This window comes from Rhagoletis pomonella, unplaced genomic scaffold, assembly GCF_013731165.1.
Source record: "Rhagoletis pomonella isolate Grant_MI unplaced genomic scaffold, Rhpom_1.0 Rhpom_scaffold_00008, whole genome shotgun sequence".
NCBI classification, from domain to species: domain Eukaryota; kingdom Metazoa; phylum Arthropoda; class Insecta; order Diptera; family Tephritidae; genus Rhagoletis; species Rhagoletis pomonella.
Genome location: NW_023458562.1, coordinates 8,107,582 through 8,128,245, shown reverse-complemented (window position 1 = coordinate 8,128,245; position 20,664 = coordinate 8,107,582). Strand labels below are relative to the sequence as shown.

The window sequence follows — 20,664 nt, the reverse complement described above, 5'->3', positions numbered from 1 at the left end:
GCGATTGCTCCCGGAGTCATCCCGGATTAGTCGCATTTTTTGCAGGGAAATGCTATTTAAAATGTTTGTATTTTTCGTATCTTGACTGCGACACATACATATACATGTATGTACATACATATCCTTTAATGGACGATAACAAAGTCAGCCGATTTTTGAATACATAGTACGGTAGGTGAACAACATGTTTCTTTCTACATGTGATTTCAAAATTTTTATTTATTTATATGGAAGCTATTTTGTTTCTTTGTTATTCTCTGCCATGCAAATTGCCATGATAGTCTGCTTACGTCTTTTTCAGGAGCAATAACTTTTATCTCTTATCCATACAGGTGCACATAAATTTAAATATGGTTAGATTCTTCCAAATGTAGGTTAAAGGATTTCTAGAATATGAGAAAAGTTGTAATTTTTATACCAAGTTATGCACATAACTACAATACCCCTACTTCGTACATTCTAATAATCTTACTTTTTTGACTTGGATTCCAGCCGATTTTGACATTCGATTCACGATTTTTTGTCTTCAACCAGTCCAACAAAGGCGCATAATAATCAAGTAGGGCGTCACCGCTAAGTCGGTTTTCGTTACCTAGCATCTTCGACAGAGTTTCGGGCAATGGTTTTGAAGAACCCAGAGACATCATTGTCCTAAAAGTATGCGAAAATCGAGTTATTTCATGAAGAATTATTAGTGAGACATTTTTACTTCAGGGCTTCGCCGATTGCGACATTGTCGTAAAAGTCGCAGTTATGTAAAGAACCTCTGTGTTGACTCGCTCGGCAAAACGCACGGTAAAATTGGTATCCCAGAACTTCGGACACGAACTTTCTGTTGAATAAAATTTCTAAATACAATATATTTGTATATACAGTACGCCCTCTGTTAAAGCCACAGCCATTAGTCACGCGGTAATTGCATCTTTTTTAGGTTGAAATTTCCTTTCATGATCAACTTTTTGTGACTCGGTTATTGCCCGAATTTTTACGTGTTGTTTTTATCGAGGGCATACTGTACATACATACAAGCGGCATAACTAAATGCACACCAATACATACTTGGTTTGATGGTTTTGCTCCATATCCATATAAAAACTATAAGGGAAATCTATAGCATTTTCGGACCTATCTGAAGGTGGCTCAACGCCGGCATATTTTTCCATCAGTTCCCAATAATGCTTGTTTATCCTTTCAATTTCCACTGTACCATTAAACAGATCGTTCATTACTTTTGTGTGTACGAAGTACAACGGAATGTTGAGCAAAGTGTGAATGCCCTAAAGCAATGAAAAATTTATAATATTTAGATTATCGGAAATTTTTTGGTCAATTATTCAAGCCCTTTCACTATATTAAACTAATGAACTACGTCTATTTTGATACATCCAATTGCTTTACTATTATTTATTATTAAGAAAACTTTTCTTACGTTTCTAAAATGAAATAAATTTATTGACTTAAAAAAGTATGTATCTGTTCAGAAATGCATCAAGCCACAGCATCTCCTCTTTTATTTCTATACACAACCACGGTTAAATACCGTATTGGAGCTTAGTTGCGCAAATGACATATTTCTATCACTTATATTTTAGAAGTAAAAAAGACTGATGCTCTGGCTTGATGCATTTCTGAACGGAGGGCATTTTATCAAAGTCAGCTGATTAGCGGCTTAGTTTATGAGGCAAATATAATCCTTCTGTATACATTCGCGACGGAGTTGCGGCGTAGAATAATCTGCATTATTGAATCTTCAAAAAATATATACCTACTAACATATCTAATAATAACTGTCGATTTCACGAAAACAATTTAAGTGAAAAAGGATTTTTTCTGTCAGTTTTCATATTAAATTAAAATAAAAATTATTCACTTAAATCGCTTTCGTGAAACTGGCTGTAAACCTACCATTCTGAAAAGGCGATTCATTAAAACGGGATCTGAAAACTGAAAATCTTTGGAAAGTCCGATAGTTTGAAGATGTTTTGGAGTTGACGCTGATAAAATAACAGCTTCCCCCACTGGGTACTCCAAATCATAAGAGCTGAAGAAGTACGATGGTAGATTATCCTTTTCTTTAGCGTAATGAACCCGTCCTAAATATCCGTGATTCTGCAAAAACTTTCTGAAATCCACTTTCTTGCAGTACTTCATGTAAACATGTGGGGTCAAATCGAAAATGTCAGCTCTGCAATCCCCACTCTCAGCACTTTCGTCTTGCTCTTTCAATTGTTGTTGATAAAACGTGCTCGGCAACTCTTTGAAACCAAGAGATGTATAGAAGGTTCCTGCTGTGTCTATTATTTCTTTTGGGTCGAAATGTTGGACAAAGCTGTCATAGGGTGGAAGGGTTTTCTTTGGAAAATACGGTTCGATAACACTGCTGGCCTGCCACGCTTGCTCACGTACTTGTTGGAATAAATGGTCTGGAATTGGCCCTCTAGGGTTGACAACCTCTGCCCCATACTTTGTATAGAGCTCTCTTCTAACGAATGCGTGTAGCTGCTTATATGCTGGTTTAATTTCTTCCATCACTTTGTCCATCTCTTGCAAAAATTCTTTATTGTTGTAGCAGCGAAACCAGAACTCAAGCACCGGGATATCTGCATGTATAAAAAATAATAACATAATTTCGAGAATATGAGCGCGGTGTATAGGGAAAACTACCTAAGATCTTGGCAGATTTTTGGAAAGCTTCAACGATGGTATAAAAATTTACAGAAGACCACACCAGATTCTTTTCTCGCCAAGACTCCCAATAATATTTCAGTTCCCCTGAATCATTGCTTTGCTGAAAAATCTTTTGAATATCAGGATAGTAGGCCAGAGGACTACCGTCTTGATCAGGCATATTAGCGCCGCCCAAATAAGGTTCAATATCTCTATCTGTTGAAAGTTCTTTAAGAGCTGCAAAGTTTATCAGCACCGACGAGAAGTAATCCTCTCCTAAGACAAAAAGTCCGCCAGCCCTACGAAGATTTTGCAACGCTGCTTTAACTTCCTCGTCGGAAATATTCTCCAAATCAAATTCCCCAGCCTCTTCGGAGATTTTAACTAGTTCAGCAGCAATTCTCTTTACGGTAGTCAGTTTGGAGAAAATTGTTTCGAAATCCTCATCATCTAAGGAGGTATACGTTTCCTCAGCAATTTGATTGTATAGCTTGTAATAACGCGAGCTGGCATCAGCGATGAACTTTTTGGCATCCAATTGGTTGATTGCAGCTCCTAGTGTAATCTGCAATGAGCATAAGTGCACATATGGGGAAATCTTTTGAGACGGGGACATTTTGCGTACTGGCATATTGTTGCCACCACAAAGCAGCTACACTGCCAAGTGCGGTTTCTACCCACATAGCATTTGGAAGATTACTTTAATAAAAATCACCTTTATGAGTCTTCTTCGATCACTTCTGATGATTAAAAACTGATTAATCGCTTCCGCGATTAAAAAAAGACCCGAAAATGACTCACGCTTACGCTTGAAAAATGATTTATTGAAAATATATTTAAAAAAAAAAGGGCAATCACAAATTGATCATTCTGGGGATTGAAATGTGCTTTTTTCTTTGCTTGTTTAAACAAACATTTGTTTCAGCTGCTTTTGCTTCTAACAGCATAATTTTTTAAGCCTATGTCAAAACAAACAAAACTAAAACTTCCTTTGGCCGCTATTGCTGGTTTAGAAAAATTGGATAGCGAGATACAACACAATGAAGGCACTCTTAAGCAATTTGTATGTTTTTTATTTAACTTTTTATATGAATATGGTTATACATGTATTTTTATAAAAAATTTCAGAAAGAATTCATAGCAAAAACAGGCGGTGACGGACCCGCAAAATTTCTAAGAACCGCAGTCCGAAAAGTATTTTGTGACGAATTGGCTTCTGCTTACAGCTGGAAGGGGACCCGCACTAAGCCAAGCGCCGAAAAGTTCTTTCTAATAACAACGATTAAAAGTAGGTACAGTGTCGCACAAAATTATCGGCACAGGGAATTTTTCACAATATGTGGAAAATTTTAGTTTTGGTTGTTTTTTTTCGACAGGGTAGGAATATGACGTATTGTTAAACGATTTTCCGTCATCCCTAGTCAATTTTTGGTTTAGAGTCAAACCGGTTTTGGCGTTATGCATCTTCAGTGTTATATTTCGAAGAAGACACTGTAGATGACATAACGCCGAAACCGGTTGTCTCCAAACCAAAATTGGCAAGGGATGACGTGAAATCGTTGCACAATACATCTAAATTTTTTAATTTAAGTTTTTCCGCTAAATTTTTATAAAAATATAGTTCATGCAACAACAAAAAGCAGAAAACCAAGTCTCTAAATTTTGCGGAAAACTCAGAAAAAGTCAATAAAATTGCATACATATTTTCAACTTTTAAAAATTTAGTTAATATCTCTAGAAAAATTCTAAGTATGCAATTGTTTAACCCATTCAATTTTAGTAGGTAAAGAAATGTAAATTTGAAATTTCCAAAAAATCGCAATGGTTTTTGCCATTTTTTTCACGCAGTTTCTTCCATACAAAAAAAATTTCGAACATGGAAGAAACTGCGAGAAAAAACAACGCAATTTTTTTTATAAATTTTTCTTGCATTATGAAAAATTCCCTGGGCCAATAGTTTTGTGCGGCGATGTACCCATATTTTGACAAAACAAAATTAATATTTGTCATCTTAGATATTTGCCATCTAAAATACAAAAGCACAGATCAAGAAATGAACGGTGTGCTACAAAAGCATTTTGTGCATGCTAAAGACAGGTTAGCAAAACGAAAACTAACGAGATCACTGGAAGAAAAAACGGCGAAGAACTCGCGCAATAGATAAAATGGATTTTTTAATTTAAGTATTTTTAACTTTTATACACATTTACCAATTTTTTTCTGACGTGTCTTCCGTATAAAAAATGGTGAGCATACTTTGTATGGAAGACACTCTGCGAAAAAAATGCCACATCAACGCGATTTATTACAAAATCTATTTAAAAAGTTTCAAATTTGTAGAATTTTCCTGAGTTATGCACAAAGTTTTGAAAGTTTAATTTTATATTTTTGTTGTAATATGAGCTATGTTTTTATAAAAAGATTGCGAAAACAAATTAGAATAAAAAACCTTGCATACATGGTGAAAAGTTCTCTGTGCCAAAACTTTTTCACAATGCTTTTAACTCTAATAATGGACCTTCAACTCTAATAATGGATTTCTTAAAAAAAAATTTTGTTATTTCATTATCGCGTTTTTGAACTCAATAAAATATGTATGCTGATTTGCTAATTATAAATTAATTTAATGTTAAATTAACAAACGATTTGAAAATAGACTGAAAAGGACTTGAAAAAGACTCGAAAATGTTTAGAAATACGACTAAAAAATGACTGGGAAAAGAGTCGCAAGTGATTTGAGTTACAACTGAAAAATGACTCGAAAAAGGCTCACAAAAGCTTACAAATAGGCCTAAAAAATGACTCTCAAAAGATTAGAAATGCAACTGAAAAATGACTAGTAAAAGACTCGAAAACGATTAGAAATAGAGCTTATTAATTACTCGAGGAAGACTCGAAAGTGTTTAGAAATACGCCTGAAAAGTTATTCGCACGAGACTCAGAAATGATTGTAAATACGACTCGAAAAAGTGTCAAAAATGGTCAGAAAAGTGGGAAGTAAAAGACTCGTCAAGAAGAGTCGCGGCCAGGGTACCACTTTCTAATGACAAAAGAGTCTTTTATGATCAGAATATGAGCGCATTTATGATTATTTTAATCGCGGAGAGGACTCAAAAAAGATTCGAATATGATCAATAATTTCAGAAAATGCTGGGTGGGTATACCTTCGTTAACAATACTTATGTATATGTGTAAATATCAATAAATACCCTACAAGAATTGTGTGATGGAAACTAACACATTCTCATTTACCTTACTAACACATATACAAATTTTGCGTTGGTTAAAAAGAGACAACTAAATAATGCCATAAGTCGGAGGAAGACGGAACACAAATGTTTACATCAGATTTTTCACACTGCCCTTTAGAATTTGATAGAAACGTGTAGGTAGCCAGTGACAGAAATCTTTATCAGTCTTGCCACTCAAATGATTTGTCAAATGATAGTCACTGTTCTTTCAGGGTAGTTATTAAAAACAAAACTAACGGTTTAAATGACCAGTTTACTTGCTAAAATCGAAAAAATCAGGAAATTTCTAATGCAACTCGCACAAAATTTATTTATTTATTAAGCTCGGGGTTTTCAGACATTTTGTAGGTTCTGTGGAATAAAATGACAGGTATTCAACAAATGTGCCAGTTACCAAATGCGATAAAAAAATGCTGCTCACAACTGTAACTGAATTTCGCGTATTTTATAAAAACGTGAATTTTCTTGTGGTAGTCGTTGAGCGATACTTATTTTACATTTTTGGGTATAAAATATACTTTTTCAATTCTTCAGAAGAAGAATCCTAGGTTAAAGGACAATGTGCTACTTTTCATTGCTGCAAAATCTTCTTGAGAAAACGCGTGATCAGTGCGTAATTTTTTACCTGATATTGGTTTTTCGTTGAGCACAACCAATCAAGGGCGAAAAAATTCATAAGCCCTGGTATAATATTTTGGGTTTGTGAATCTGGGTCTGTGTGAAAAATGCTCACCTCTAAAAATTATTTTACTTTTTCAGTACTGGATAATCTTTACTGATATAAATGCGAAAGGTTTATTTGTTACGCTTTCACGCTTTAACTACTCAACCGATCTTAATGAAATTTAGAAAACTGGTGGCATTTAGCTCAACTTAAAAGATAGGGTAGCTTTTATCCCGACTAAACAAAGGGGCATGGCACCCCCCATTGAAACTGAATTTTACATACTGCATACCTCTGGAAGTATTGTGGTAGAGTACTGGAACTTGGTATGGAGATATATGAAATCAATTCTATAACCATGGAAAAAATGTGGGTTCTTGGGAAAGGCCCGTGGTACCTGCCATACAGACAGAATTTTTTATACTACCACCTGTGAAAAAATTAACATCAATTCAAAGTATTTTATAAGTTAAACGAATTTTTATAAAATAGATGTCGATTGAGTCGTTATATCCCAGAAATGGTGACTCTTAGGACAAAAAAGTGTTATAACGGGTTTTAGAGAAAATTGCATGATCTACACTTTTGTCTTACCTATTTTTATGATAAACCTTACGGTTGTCTGCAAAATTATAAACATCAATTTATGGACTTTTGACCTTGAATATGTTTTTTTTACAGATCTGGGATCGATAAGGACTTTTCACGTTTTATTTATAAAAACATTCGTAACATTCGTACCAATTTTGAGCTTTATGCGAGTTACTGCAACCATGAAAATCTAACTTGACCGGGCTAATAGAAAACAATTTTGAAAATATGTTTTAAATAGAGTTGCAATTAAAAAATATTAGTTACACGCGTTATACTGTACTTCAATTCGGTTGATAAGTGATCATTTATGAAAAAAAATTGTGCTACTATGTTGAAAAAAAAAATTATAATTGAAAAGTGCCCGTCTCATAAAGATTTTCCCATATGTATATGGGGCGTTCCATACGAACACGGACGGGGTTCACACTTCATGTGTTTGATTTGTTTAAAATTTATAGAGTTGATGCATAAACATAAATAATAAATAAATATGAAATTTGAGCTTGATTAATACATTTCTAAAAACTTTACGGCACAAAAACAAAAACAAATCGATTGAATAGTCTTCCAAATATCTCGAGAACGGTGTGAGGAAAAAATTTGAAAAAAATCTCACACACATACATCAAAATTTTCTATGAAAAGAAATATTAAAATTTTTTTTTTACTTGAAAAATTTTTCACACACAAATTTTTTGATAAAAAAAATTGTGGTTTTTTTAATTTTTTTGAGATGTCATATTTTCAAAAACTAATTTTTTCTATCAAAAAATGTTTATGTGAAAAATGTTCCAAGAAAAACAAATTTTAATAATTTAAAAATATTTCTTTTCATAGAGAATTTTGATGTGTGTGTGTGAGATTTTTTTCAAATTTGTTCCTCGCCCCGTTCTCAATATATTTTGAAAACTATTAAATCGATTTGTGTGTGTTTTTGTGCTGTAAAGTTTTTAAAAATGTATTAATCAAGCTCAAGTTTCATATTTACTTTTGATTTATGTTTATGCATACACCCTAAAAATTTGAAACAAATCAAACACATGAAGTGTGAACCCCGTCCGTTTGGGTATAGAACGCCCCATATATGTATATACGCGTGTGTATGTCACATTGGAATGTCCCGGAATCCCGGATTTTTTTCGGGATTTGTAATTTGCACTGATGGCAATAATATAAACTCCTTTTCTTGACCAGAATTGGCTATATTCCTTTTTTTATTTAATGATTAGTATTTTTTATAAATGTGTAGCTCATTATACATATAACACCGCGCGATAGTAAATTTTAAATACAAATATCAATATATTCGCGGAACCATGGACCAAATATAGTCAAATTGCGTTTTTAGTTTTTCACTCTGACGTCGGTAATTCAAAAATGATTTAAAAAATTCAGAGAAATGTGCCTAGAGAAGAAGTATGGGTATAAAATTAATGAGGAAATCCTGTAGAATTTAAACAGATTCAAGTTTCTGGCAGTGATGGGACTTCTACCACATTGTGGTAGATCTGCCACTTTTTTGAGGATCTCCCACATTTACCATACAAGGTCTGAAATCTACCACATATTCGCGTTTTTGAGTACATAGTTTTTTTTCTCGACATAATTTTCTTAATTTTAAGAGCAAAAATTGTCCAACAGTAAACACTATATGGTAACAAGCATGATACAAAAAAGGAAGTAGTTTCATTCAATGATTTTTCCCGCCATTTGACTTTTGCTGGCAGACATCTCTATCAAAATCAAGCTACCAGCCACAAAAAAATATATATATATTTCGACTGCCTGCTGAAAAATTTCAAGCAACAGATTTTAAAACGAAAACTCAGCATCTTTAATAAAATCAAAAAAGAATTGCGCGTTTGAAAGCTGTAGGAATCTTATAAATTTGTGCACGGATTTCAGATCGAGATTTTTAAAATTTTCTCGTTAATTAAAAGTGGTTAGAAGCTTGTAACGTGAAGGAAGAAAATCTTCCGGAAGTATGATTTGTTTGTTCAAAGCAATATATGTATTTCCTCAATTTCAGAGGTTTTGGAGAAACTCAATCGTATGTAAGTATATTTGCATACATATGTACATTATACTACATATATCACTCCCCACACAAAAAAAGCAGTAGTGTTTTTCCATTAGAATTATAAAATCTATTATATTTTAACACCTTCACCAAAACATTTCGGAAAAATATTGAGATTTACGTCAGCTGGACCGATTTGAAAATACCTCCTTGAGTTTTTTATGAATAAAAATAGATTTTTTAAAGTATTTTTTTTTTTAAATCACCTCAGATGGCAAACCAGCTTAAAAAACCGAAGCTTTTTTGGTCCAATGTACATACATAGTACATGAATAGAAAAATTTCAGATATTTTATAAACGGATTGTAAATCTTTACGGCCCTGACATTCCTTCTCCTTTCCAGGTTTCCTTAGGTGAATTAATGTAATTCGCTATTTGCTTGTTACCACGCAAACCTTCTAATCACAATTATTGCACATTTTAAAACTTCAAAAATTAACTATTTAGGATTGTCTGAAAAGACTAAAAACCATCAAAAACTATAGAAACTCCCATCCCAAAATACCGTCAATTATATTTTGTTAATACCAATGTGGCAACGCTACAATACAATTTATGAATACAATTTATGAAACTTCAAAAATGGCTGTAACCGTCAAAAAAGTTTGAAGTGAAACTACCTTCTATTTTTTTATCTTGGCAACAAGAATGATATAATACAAGATTCCGCATTCCCGGCGGCGATGAAAATTCTCAAGTAAAAGTAAATAAAGCCGAATGGGAGGATAAAATAAACTGGAAAATAGTAAATTTTCTCAATAATAAATTTTTCGACAGGAAACGTTGTTTCATTATGTTAAATTTTAAAATATATGATTTATAAAAAGAATTAATAGCGAATATTAAAAAACGGCGATTTTGTGAAAGTATTAACAAATTACAGTGCATCTAAAGTTCCTGAGGCGTTGTTTATATTTACTTGAGAATTGTCAAAATTGGCAAATCCCAAGTAGCGGTTTCTGTAACGTGCCACATTTGTTCGCTACATCGTGATGTGATAAAATGAAACGCTGGCATCACTCCGTAAGGCTGCAAAAAAAATTATGTTCGAAAAATATCTAGATATGGAAGGAACCGCTTTACCCTGTCAAGGAAAAAAATTGCCAAAACTCAATGCAATTTTTAGCAACTTCAATCTTGCACATTGTTATACTAAAATTAATTTGTATTTTTATTATCTTATTACAAAGATTGCAATTTAGGTAAAACCTTACAGAATTTCTTTAATTTTTGTACAAAGTTTGATCCAAGACCCGAGATGTACCACTTTTTCTTGAAGTCTACCACATTTTTTTCCAGATTCTAACACACAGAATTTTTCTAAGTCCGATCACTGGTTTCTGGTACAGAAGGGCTGGTAAATATTGAAAATGTCATTTTATAATTTTATCCTTGAAATTTCGCAATATTTGTTTTTAAAAAAATTATATGTTAAGGGCTTATATAAACTCGATAACATCCTCGAATTTCGTTCTTCAAACTTTGTCAGCTTAACAACTAACTATTCGTCTTTGTGAATCCAAAAAATTTAAATTTTTTAAATTCTAAAGATATTTCCTATTGCATTTGTTACCCATATTTTTTGAATAATTTTTGGAATTGACCATATCTTTGAAATTACAAAGTCCTTCAAAATAAATCCTGCGGTCAGAGAAAAAATAAAAAAGCCAACTAAAAAGTAGGTTTCAAACCCATTTATTTATTATTTATTTCATGGTAGGAGAGCTTTTCAAACAATATAGAAGCAATTATTTAGATTCAAGATGTTGAAAAGAAATGAATATTTAAATCCCGGGACTAATCCTGGGATCCCAGGATTGTGACAACGTAATTCCGAAAAGTCCGGGATCGCCGGGAAAAAAAGCCGAAAAATTAACATCCCTAATGTCACATAAGAGGTTGTCGCCGTGATCTATTTCCAATGTTTGATTTCATATTTCGCACGCTACGCATTCACTTACGCTGATAGAAGCGGTAAAATAAATTAACACAAAGCTTAAAATTTGCCAACGCATTTTCCGTTTTTGCGACAATTATTTTCAGGAGATTCAATCACAACGTTTAAAATCCAACTGATCATTCATACTTCGGCGACTTTAAATATATTCGACCTCATTGAATTCCCAAATGAAATAACATGAGACAATAATTAAATTCTTATCTATGCTCAACGATGATGACATATAGTTCGCTGTATTGTAAAAGTAATTATCACTAAAACTACAAAAATCTCTCACAAAAGATCCCATTTAAAAACTCAAATAGAATATTAAATATATTCGATCTCATTGAATTCCCAATCGACATAAGATGACACTATAATTAAATTCCTATCTATGTTTGTTCAACGATAATGTCGTTAGTTTGTTGTACATATTGTAAAAGTAATTAACATAAGAAGGAAGTCTCACACATAAGCTTCCATTTAAAATCTGAATTCGAATTTAAACATAATGAGGCATATTCATATTCAAAATAAAGTCAGCTCTAAAGTTAGTTGCAGCTATTTTAACAGATATTTAATTGAAAATTATGTAAAAAAGTTGAAACTTAAGGCGGATCTCCATAGAATACGTATGCTTTCATTTGACCGAAAAATTGAATATGTATAAAAATTTGTATGGCAGCACTTGCAGACAACGAACGAAAACGTAAGAGAGTTGTATGAATTTTGACTTTGGAGAACGTGTCAGCTGACACGATCTATCTTATGTGATCTGCGTTGTAACAAAAACTCACCACCGCATGACCGTGACGTAGACGTTGCCTCTCTCTCTCTCTATCAACAGCAAACTTGATATTTTTGTACGCACTTCTACGCTATCACTGCAGGGAAACCGCGGACTGGTGAATCAAATTTCTAGTTCCGTACTAGGTCTTTATCGCCAAAAAGGAACCAGTCCGATAGGAACTAGATCCCCCCAGTCCAAAATTGGCGAAAAGTGGTACCTTTAAAAAATTATTTTTTTTCAGTTTTTTCACTAGAAATCTATATCTAAAGTGACGAATTTAGAAATGGTTCGGAACTATAGAAAAGGGAATGCAGAACGAACTAGATCTCATCTGGCGAATTTAGAACTAGTTCGGAACTATCGAATAAGGGATGCAGCGGGGGGCTTGTTTACTTTACATAGATATGTGTTCGGCGGCTTTTTCGTTCAAATACGCTTCTATTCTGTGCTTCGCAGATGCCTTTTCATAGCTTGGTAATACAAAACTAAAATTTGTGTTAACATTTCAACATCTTGGGACCGTCTGGAATATAAGAAATAACAGCGAGCACCTCTGCAAACTCAGCTACAGCTAAAGGTATTTAACGTACATTTATTCATTCAAACGAATTTAATTTCAAATTAAAAACACATTTCTTCCAAAATAACTTAAAATCGCGCCACGGATGAACAAAAAAGATTGAAAAATCATGATACTTTTTTCTTTCGTCTGTCGATTTTTGAACTGTTTCGGAACTATCGAAAAAGGGATGCAGCTGGGGGCAATTGACATTTCCTAGGACATCGCCATGTTAAATTCGCCAGTTGCTTGCATGCAAAAGAGATTTATCGCGAGCCAGTACTGGGTCTAAATGTACTAGAAGCGCACCAGTTCAGAACTAGAGATTTTCCGCACAGGGATGCTACGTACACATTCGTGGGTAACCGCGCTCTAAATGTCAATCGCACGCATACGGTTACGCATGCTATGGAGGTCCGCCCTAACTTTACAGTCGACATTAATTTGGCTCTGAATATGCCCCACAGTCTGTAGCATGTACGTATGTGTGCGAACATATGCTTACGATATGATTTTTCTCGATTTTACATACATACTCAGCCCAGAAGATAATTTAGGTAGGCGTTCTTAAGTAAAGACATTCTAAGAGGCCTAGCCAAGAATGGCTGAAAAAAGTGCTTCCTTGCATGCCTTCTAGAAGGCCTTATCCATTTACAATTCATGCGAATGCATAAATTTATAATATTTAGCATTACAAATGAATTTCAATAAACATTTTAAGCTGCAATAACACATATTTTATATAAAATACTTAAAAGATGTATGATTTTTATAAATTAAAGAAGGAACTATAAAAGAAGTCCTCCAAAAGGCCTTATAACGTACGTCCTATAAAATCCCTTCTGGAGGGCATTCCATGGGTAGCGAAAGAAGAATCCCTCAATTTGTGCCATTCCATACAAAAAAGAAAGGAGAAGGAAGAAGAGGCCTTCCACTCTACATTCCTTTCTCCTTTCTTTTTATGTATGAAATGGCACAAATTGAAGGGCTTCTTCTATCGCTACCCATGGATAGGGACGTTCCGATACCATCAAATTATCGATACCTACATAAATGAGTTTACTCAAATCGTTATTTCGATACTACTTGTATGAGTAAACCGAAAGTATCGATACCTACTTATATCGATAATCTTTCATCCTTTTATATGCAAAAAAGTGAAAGTGATTTTCCGGCGTTTTTTTGTGACATACCTTTTGCGTTATGCATTTTTCACGCAAAATCCGAAAAATAACGATGCATAGCGACACATGACTTTAAACACTTTTAATTTTTTATTTGTATTATTTTGTTGGATATGAACGAAAAATAAATAGCAATTTATATTGTACTAGCTTATACCCGCGGCTTTCACCCCGCGCTTTTATACAAATATGAAAAATAATTTGATGATGTTAGATTTTATTTCTGTGCCCATTTCGTTATAGCTCTTTATTTTTTAAGCGAGTTAAGGTATTTAGGCCGTTTAAAACTATGAAGTTATAAAATCTCGTCTGCGCGCTAGGCATACGAAAGATATCAATCCCTCTAAGTTTACCTTAAAATGGTTCCAGGTATACGGCGCGTGAACGTGTAACCTTCTTGGAGATGCCACGGTGGGTTCTAATATTTCCAACTCAAAATTTGTAACCTGGCCTTGATAAAATACCACTTCTCATTACTGTAGCAAATGCCTCAAGAGAGCTTTAGATTACAAGGCCGAACCCGGCTCTCCCTTTTCCATTTAATGAAATTTATTCTGTCAGTACGGCACTTATAAAATAAATCTCCATAACAAATTTAAAATACTTCGAGAGATTTTCTATCCTTCCAGAGATATGTATTAAGAAGTTTTTAGTATGTATGGGAAGCGACATGCCTCCTCTTTTAATAACTCACATTTTTTCCATGAGCAATTGATACATTTTGTGTACACAACTCCATACCAAGTTCCAGTATTCTTCCACAAACACTTCCAGGGATATGTGACAAGAAAAAGTAAATTTGTACTGGAAGTGCCACGCCCCTTTTTCTTATAACCCTAATCTTCTTCCATGAATTTAGAATTGATTTTACATACCCCAGTACCAAGTCCCAGTACTCTACCATGAACACCTCTAGAGATAAGCAGTATAAAACAGTAAATTTGTACGGCAGGAACCATGTCCCCTTTTCGAATAACGCAAATTCTTCTCCATGAGTATGGAATTAATTTTGTATACACATCTCGGTGCCAAGTTCCAGTCCACTGCAATAAACACCTCCAGAGATATGCAGCATAGAAAAATCAATTTGCATGGGAGTTGCCACACCACCTTTTCCAATAACTCTAATTTTTCTCCATGAGTATGGTATTTGTTTCACATACATTTTCGTACCAAGCTTGAGTGCTTTACCGCAAACATTTGAAGAGATATGCAATATGAAACTTTCAGTCAGTATGGGAGGTGCTACGCCTCTTTTCCAAACACGCCCATTTTTTCCGTGAATATGAACATGATTTCACACAGTGTTTAATTAATTAATTAATAATATGATTAACGACTACACATTAACGATTAAAATGTTAATCGCGTTTGACGATTAACATTAATTAGTCGTAATCAACTGTACGATTAATGATAACATTTTTTTAATCGTTAATCGCTGGCTGCGATTACGTTTAATTAATTTAAAACATTAATCGTTAATCCAATTAAAAATAAAATCTAATTAATTTGTTTAGTTTGTCCGAGTTTGAAACCAAACACCAGTTATAGTAATTATTGTGTGTTTTACGTTTATAAAAAGCACATAATATAAAAAAAGTATAATTATTGTCATTAGTAATACATAAACTGTGAACTTTTACAAACCTAGTTTGTAAAACGTTTGTTGGTATATATCTTAATTAAAATGCACACCAAATTGCTTAGATTGATGAGAAAACCTGATTTAGCCATACCGGATTAACTTGCTTTGTGTGCACAGGGAAATTCCAGCATAACTTAATTAATCACCAAACCTACTTGATCAAATTAAGAGATAACGATTAAAAATTTATTTTTTAATCGCGGTTACGATTAACTGTTTAGTCAGATTAAAATGAATCATCATTAACTGTAATCAGATTGAATTTAATCGAATTAACTAACTGATTAAAACATTAATCGATTAATGCCATCATTGATTTCACATACATATCACTATACCAAGCTTCAGTTCTCTCCCACAAATACTTCCAGAGATATGTATGTAATATGAAAATTCCAATTTATATGGGAGGGGCCTTGAGTTATCGGACTTACTTTCAGTCTAAGACCATCTTTCCGAAATCCGTAGTAAGGGTACTAAATTTCGTTCTGATCGGAAAACCGGTTAAGGAAGTAGCCTATTTTTCAATCCAGGTCATAAACCATCTTTGACCAAAATTTCATTTTCAAATAGGTGGCAATTCTTAAAAAAGTAGCCTATTTTCCAGTCTAGGTCATAAGCTATCTGTGTGCAAACTTTCATGCAAATCAGTCCAGTCATTTACGCGTATTAATTTAATTAAACTTTCCTTATACGTGATAACTCTTAAAATAGTAGCCTATTTTCCAACATAGGTCATAAGCTATCTCTGTGCGAAATGTCATGCAAATCTGTTCAGTCGTTTCCGCGTATTAATTTAATTAAAACTTTTTTAACAGGTGGTAACTCTTCCAAAAAATTAGCCAATTTTTCACTGTAGGTCATAAGCTATCTGGTTGCAAAATTTCATGCAAACCCGTTCAGACTTTTCCGCGTATTAATTTAATTAAGCTTTTTTAGCAGGTGGTAACTCTTAAAAAAGAAGCCTATTTTTCAACCTAGCTCATACGCTATCTGTGTGAAAACTTCCATGCAAATCAGTTCACTAATTTCCGCGTATTAATTAAATTAAACATTTCTAACTCTTAAGCTATCTGTGTGCAAAATTTCATGCAAATCCGTTTAGTCGTTTCCGCGTATTAATTCAATTAAACTTTTTTAACAGGTGGCAACTCTTCCAAAAGATGCTCCTATTTTCCACTATAGGTCATAAGCTATCTGCTTGCAAAATTTCATGCAAATCCATTCAGTCGTTTCCGCGTATTATTTTAATGAAACTTTTTTAACAGGTGGCAACTCTTAAGAAAAGTAGCCTATTTTCCAATCTAGGTTATAAGCTATCTGTGTGAAAATTTTCATGCAAATCTATTCAGTCGTTCCCGCATATTAAATAAATTAAACTTTTTTAACAGGTGGCAACTCTTAAAGAATAGCCTATTAACCAATGTGGCCCATAAGCTATCTGCGTACCAAATTCCATGCAAATCCGTTCAGTCGTTTCCGCGTGATGATTTCCCAAACATCCAAACATACAATCTTTCACATTTATAATATTAGTAAGATTTACAATACAGTGAGTGGGAGACCGACCTATCCCGGCAGCCAGTTCGAAAACTCCCTAACTCAGAAGCCTTTTTAAAAACGGCCTATTTCAGAAATTGATTGAAAAATGCCCAATCTCTGAAAACTTTACAAGAACATCCTATTTTATAATTCGGTTCAAAAATGCCCTATCTCAACATTTTTTCAATATATGTATGTAATATATTTCAGAGATAGGACGTTTTTGAACCAAATTCTGAAATAGGGTGTCCTTGAAAAGTTTTCTGAGATAGGGCGTTTTTCAATTTCTGTCTGAAATAGGGTGTTCTTGAAAAGTTTTCGGAGGGCGTTTTCGAACTGGCTGCCGAGATAGATCGACCTTCCACTAAGGTGTCGATATGTATATTTCGTCATTAGTAACGATATGTATATTTATTCATTACTAACAGGTCTATTCTGTTATTACGTTACCGAAGATTTTCTGACCGGAAAATTGTATTACCAAAAAATGTTACCACTTCTTGTCACCGCGATTCTAGGTACGTTGGTAATGCAGTGAAAATATTCAGCAATTCAGCTATGGAGATTTGTGGAAATTCTTGTATTGCATATTTCATGGGGCAATATTTTGTTACCAGCTCATGAGATGGTAACCAAATTTACCGGTTACAAGAGCGCACATAATGCGAAAAAGGTTTAAAAATTGACAGACACTTTAATTACCGGTTACACAATTTATGTTACCAGCGCAGAATAGACATGTTAGACAACAATTTCAACCTTTGAAAGGTTCCCACAAAACTTTACGGTTTTAAAGCATTGCTTGCACTTTGCTGTGGTATCAGTAATTTTGTAAAAATATGTCCATACTTTAGGTTTTGGCGGTGTCATTGCTTAAAGCAATTATTTTTCATAAAAACGACGCTGACAAGATATGGCACTTGCTCAAATCGATTCGATACAAGTACTTTTCTTTCGATACCAAGTATGAATCGAAACAATGATTCGAGTAAAAAAAGTAGTTGGTATCGAAACAAAAGTATCAAGTACGTACTCGTATTTACTTGTATCGGAACATCCCTACTCATGGAAGGCCTTCCAGAAGGGCTTTTATAGGACGTACTTCGGGAAAAATTTCCTTAAATTGGGCCCAAATTTGAAAAAAAAAATAAAAATTAGGGCATGACGAGGAGCTTTTTCCGATTCTAAAAGTGAAAAGCCAAGAGCGCGGAGGCTTCTACTTAAAAATATTAACTTTTAAAGTTGCACAATTCGCCATACAAATTTCATTAATTACATGGAAGTGTTGGAAATGAACACAGATGTTGGTGCTGGCAGATGATGATATTAGTAAAAAAAAGTCGCGGTGTTTTTTATTGAATACTTTCACTTTATATTGAAATACTGTCTTACAAAAAAAAAAGAGTCGCATGCGAAGTATTGATTTTAATAGAAATGATCCAAGGCGAATTAATATAAGGTGATAGCAGGAGAGCAAAAACAAAAATTTAGATGTATTTTGTTTTTGCTTTGGCGGCATAAACTGCCAAAATCTGTAAGTGTGTGTGTGGAAATTCAAACAAAATTTTTCAATTTGACATTACAAGCCGTGGGGCGAAACACATACACAAAATCAGCTGATCTAGTAACACCACCTTATATAAATTCGCCTTGAAATGATCATTATTTTCCGAAGCATCGATTATTATGAAAAAAGCGCCGCAGCCGAAAATTTTGACTATAAAATCGCTCCATTTTTTATTAAAAATAAAAAAAAAAACACAGAAACTTGCACGGAGTCGCTAGTTATTACTTTTCTTCGCTCCTGCCACTGGTGCGTTTGGTTTCATGTCGCGTGCTGCACGGACTCACAGCGAGCGTGGTGCAACCAGAGAACGCAAAAAAAAATAATATTTATTTATAAACATAAGCATAGGTTATTTAATACAATATCCTTTAAAGGCATATACGTAAATATGTATATACATACATAACATGCATATTTATATGTATATGTACGTATTTATTTATGTATGTACATATGCTTGTATTTTACAGAGAAAAATAAGTTAAGAGGATAGTATAATCGTTTGTGCCACAGAAATAAAAAACAACTAAACACTTTTTAACACCCCCAAAATAGTTTGCTACTTGTAGCAGTTATGCAGCCGTCCACATAGACAAAATTTGGCAACGCTAACGCGAACACTAAGCAGAAAGATCGCGTGCGTCGGTCGTTAGCTGTTGCAAATAAATAAAATTATGTGAAATATTTTTTCCTTTTAATCAAATGAGGCCAAAAAATATAATTTTTCATGCAATTATTGGTATGAAATAGAGGGCTGCATGAATTCATTCAAAACGACTTATGAATTATTCATATACAAAACGAATGAATGATTTTGGCCTAAAATTTTTTGGAATTTGAGTGAATACCTGTTCTAATATATGTGTCGACATTAGAGTATTCAAAGTGAAAATAAATTGAATTGAAATAAATGACAATTTTTTGTATGAATATCCAAAAATATTTTTCCTGTTCACATATGTACAAACATACATATGTATGTACGTATGTATTGCTGCGCCCCTCCCAGTAGAACTTGGGAGCATCGTCCGATTGCTCGGTGAGTACTCTCTTGGGAGTATACGAATACTCCCCATTGCTCCCTATGCTTCTGTGTATAATCATGTAATTTTGTATACTCCCTTTAACATTGGATGTCCTGGGAGGGGGAGTAATCCCTTTTACCTCCTAAACCAGCAATCGGGGAGCACACACAGAAATATCATCCCACAAACCTCCTAATGGAGCAATGCGGGAGTACTCCCTTAGTTACCTCCCAGAAACCTCCCAAAAAGACATCAAGGGAGTGCACATCGAAAACATCCCACATTCCTCCCGAACGAGTAGTAAGGGAGTGCTCCCATAAGAGTCATCCCGGAAGCCTCCTGTACGAGTAATAAAAGAGCGTCTCTAAACCCCCGAATTCCTCCTCATGGAGTAATGGAAGACTACTCCCACATTTCTCCATAACGAGCATTTTACATAAGCGAAAAAGATTTTGTTTTTTACGCAATGCTTTTATTTAATTTTTTAATAATATACATATATACATACTTATGCACATAAATACAAGATTTAAGCTGATTATTACAAAAACAGAAAAAACATAAATAATACTTATTACATTATTAACTAAAATTAGAAAACGGATATCGAACAGTAATGACAAACTCAAACATTATACATACATGCATATATACTTTTATGCAATCCACAAGATAAGTGTGGCGTGGATGATTTCCTGGAAAAGTTATTTAACTTGCATTCCCCTGAGAGTGGACCAAACGATTCACGACTTGAAAAATTTCCGGCTGTACCCAGTAAAATATCTGGGCGGGGCAAGATTGCAACGCTAGAACTTAGACACCTTAATTGCTGGCCCCGTAATCTGAAATATATTTTGAGTTAAATAATACAATCATTTATAAGTTTAAGAGCCAGATTGGCTCTCCAATTTATTTGATTGTTTCCTGATTTTATTTTTTCAATAAGAAATACATATGTATGTAAGTATGAACCCAGTAGAACTTGGGAGTATCGTACGATTGCTCGGTGAGTACTCCCTTGGGAGTATACGAATACTCCCCATTGCTCCCTATGCTTCTGTGTATAAGCATGTAATTTTGTGTACTCCCTTTAACATTGGATGTCCTAGGAGGGGGAGTAATCCCTTTTACCTCCTAAACGAGCAATCGG

The 20,664-nt window shown here is 33.9% G+C and overlaps 1 protein-coding gene across 7 annotated transcripts in view; it reads right to left on the bottom strand.

The window, feature by feature from the left end:
• Positions 1-160: 160 nt before the first annotated feature.
• LOC118744137 (angiotensin-converting enzyme) overlaps positions 161-20,664 on the bottom strand; it is a 391,082-nt gene continuing 370,578 nt past the window's right edge. For 6 of the 7 annotated variants that reach the window (XM_036476890.1, XM_036476896.1, XM_036476889.1 and 3 more), the window contains 6 exons: positions 2,665-3,232; positions 1,906-2,600; positions 1,060-1,277; positions 710-832; positions 473-651; positions 161-386 (listed from right to left, as the gene is read on the bottom strand). In XM_036476890.1, the coding sequence (XP_036332783.1) occupies positions 376-386; positions 473-651; positions 710-832; positions 1,060-1,277; positions 1,906-2,600; positions 2,665-3,232 (1,794 nt within the window). In that variant the 3' untranslated portion in view covers positions 161-375. Of the gene's footprint in view, positions 387-472; positions 652-709; positions 833-1,059; positions 1,278-1,905; positions 2,601-2,664; positions 3,233-11,218; positions 11,349-20,664 lie in introns of those variants that run through there. The other variant, XM_036476897.1, reaches the window with a different exon arrangement.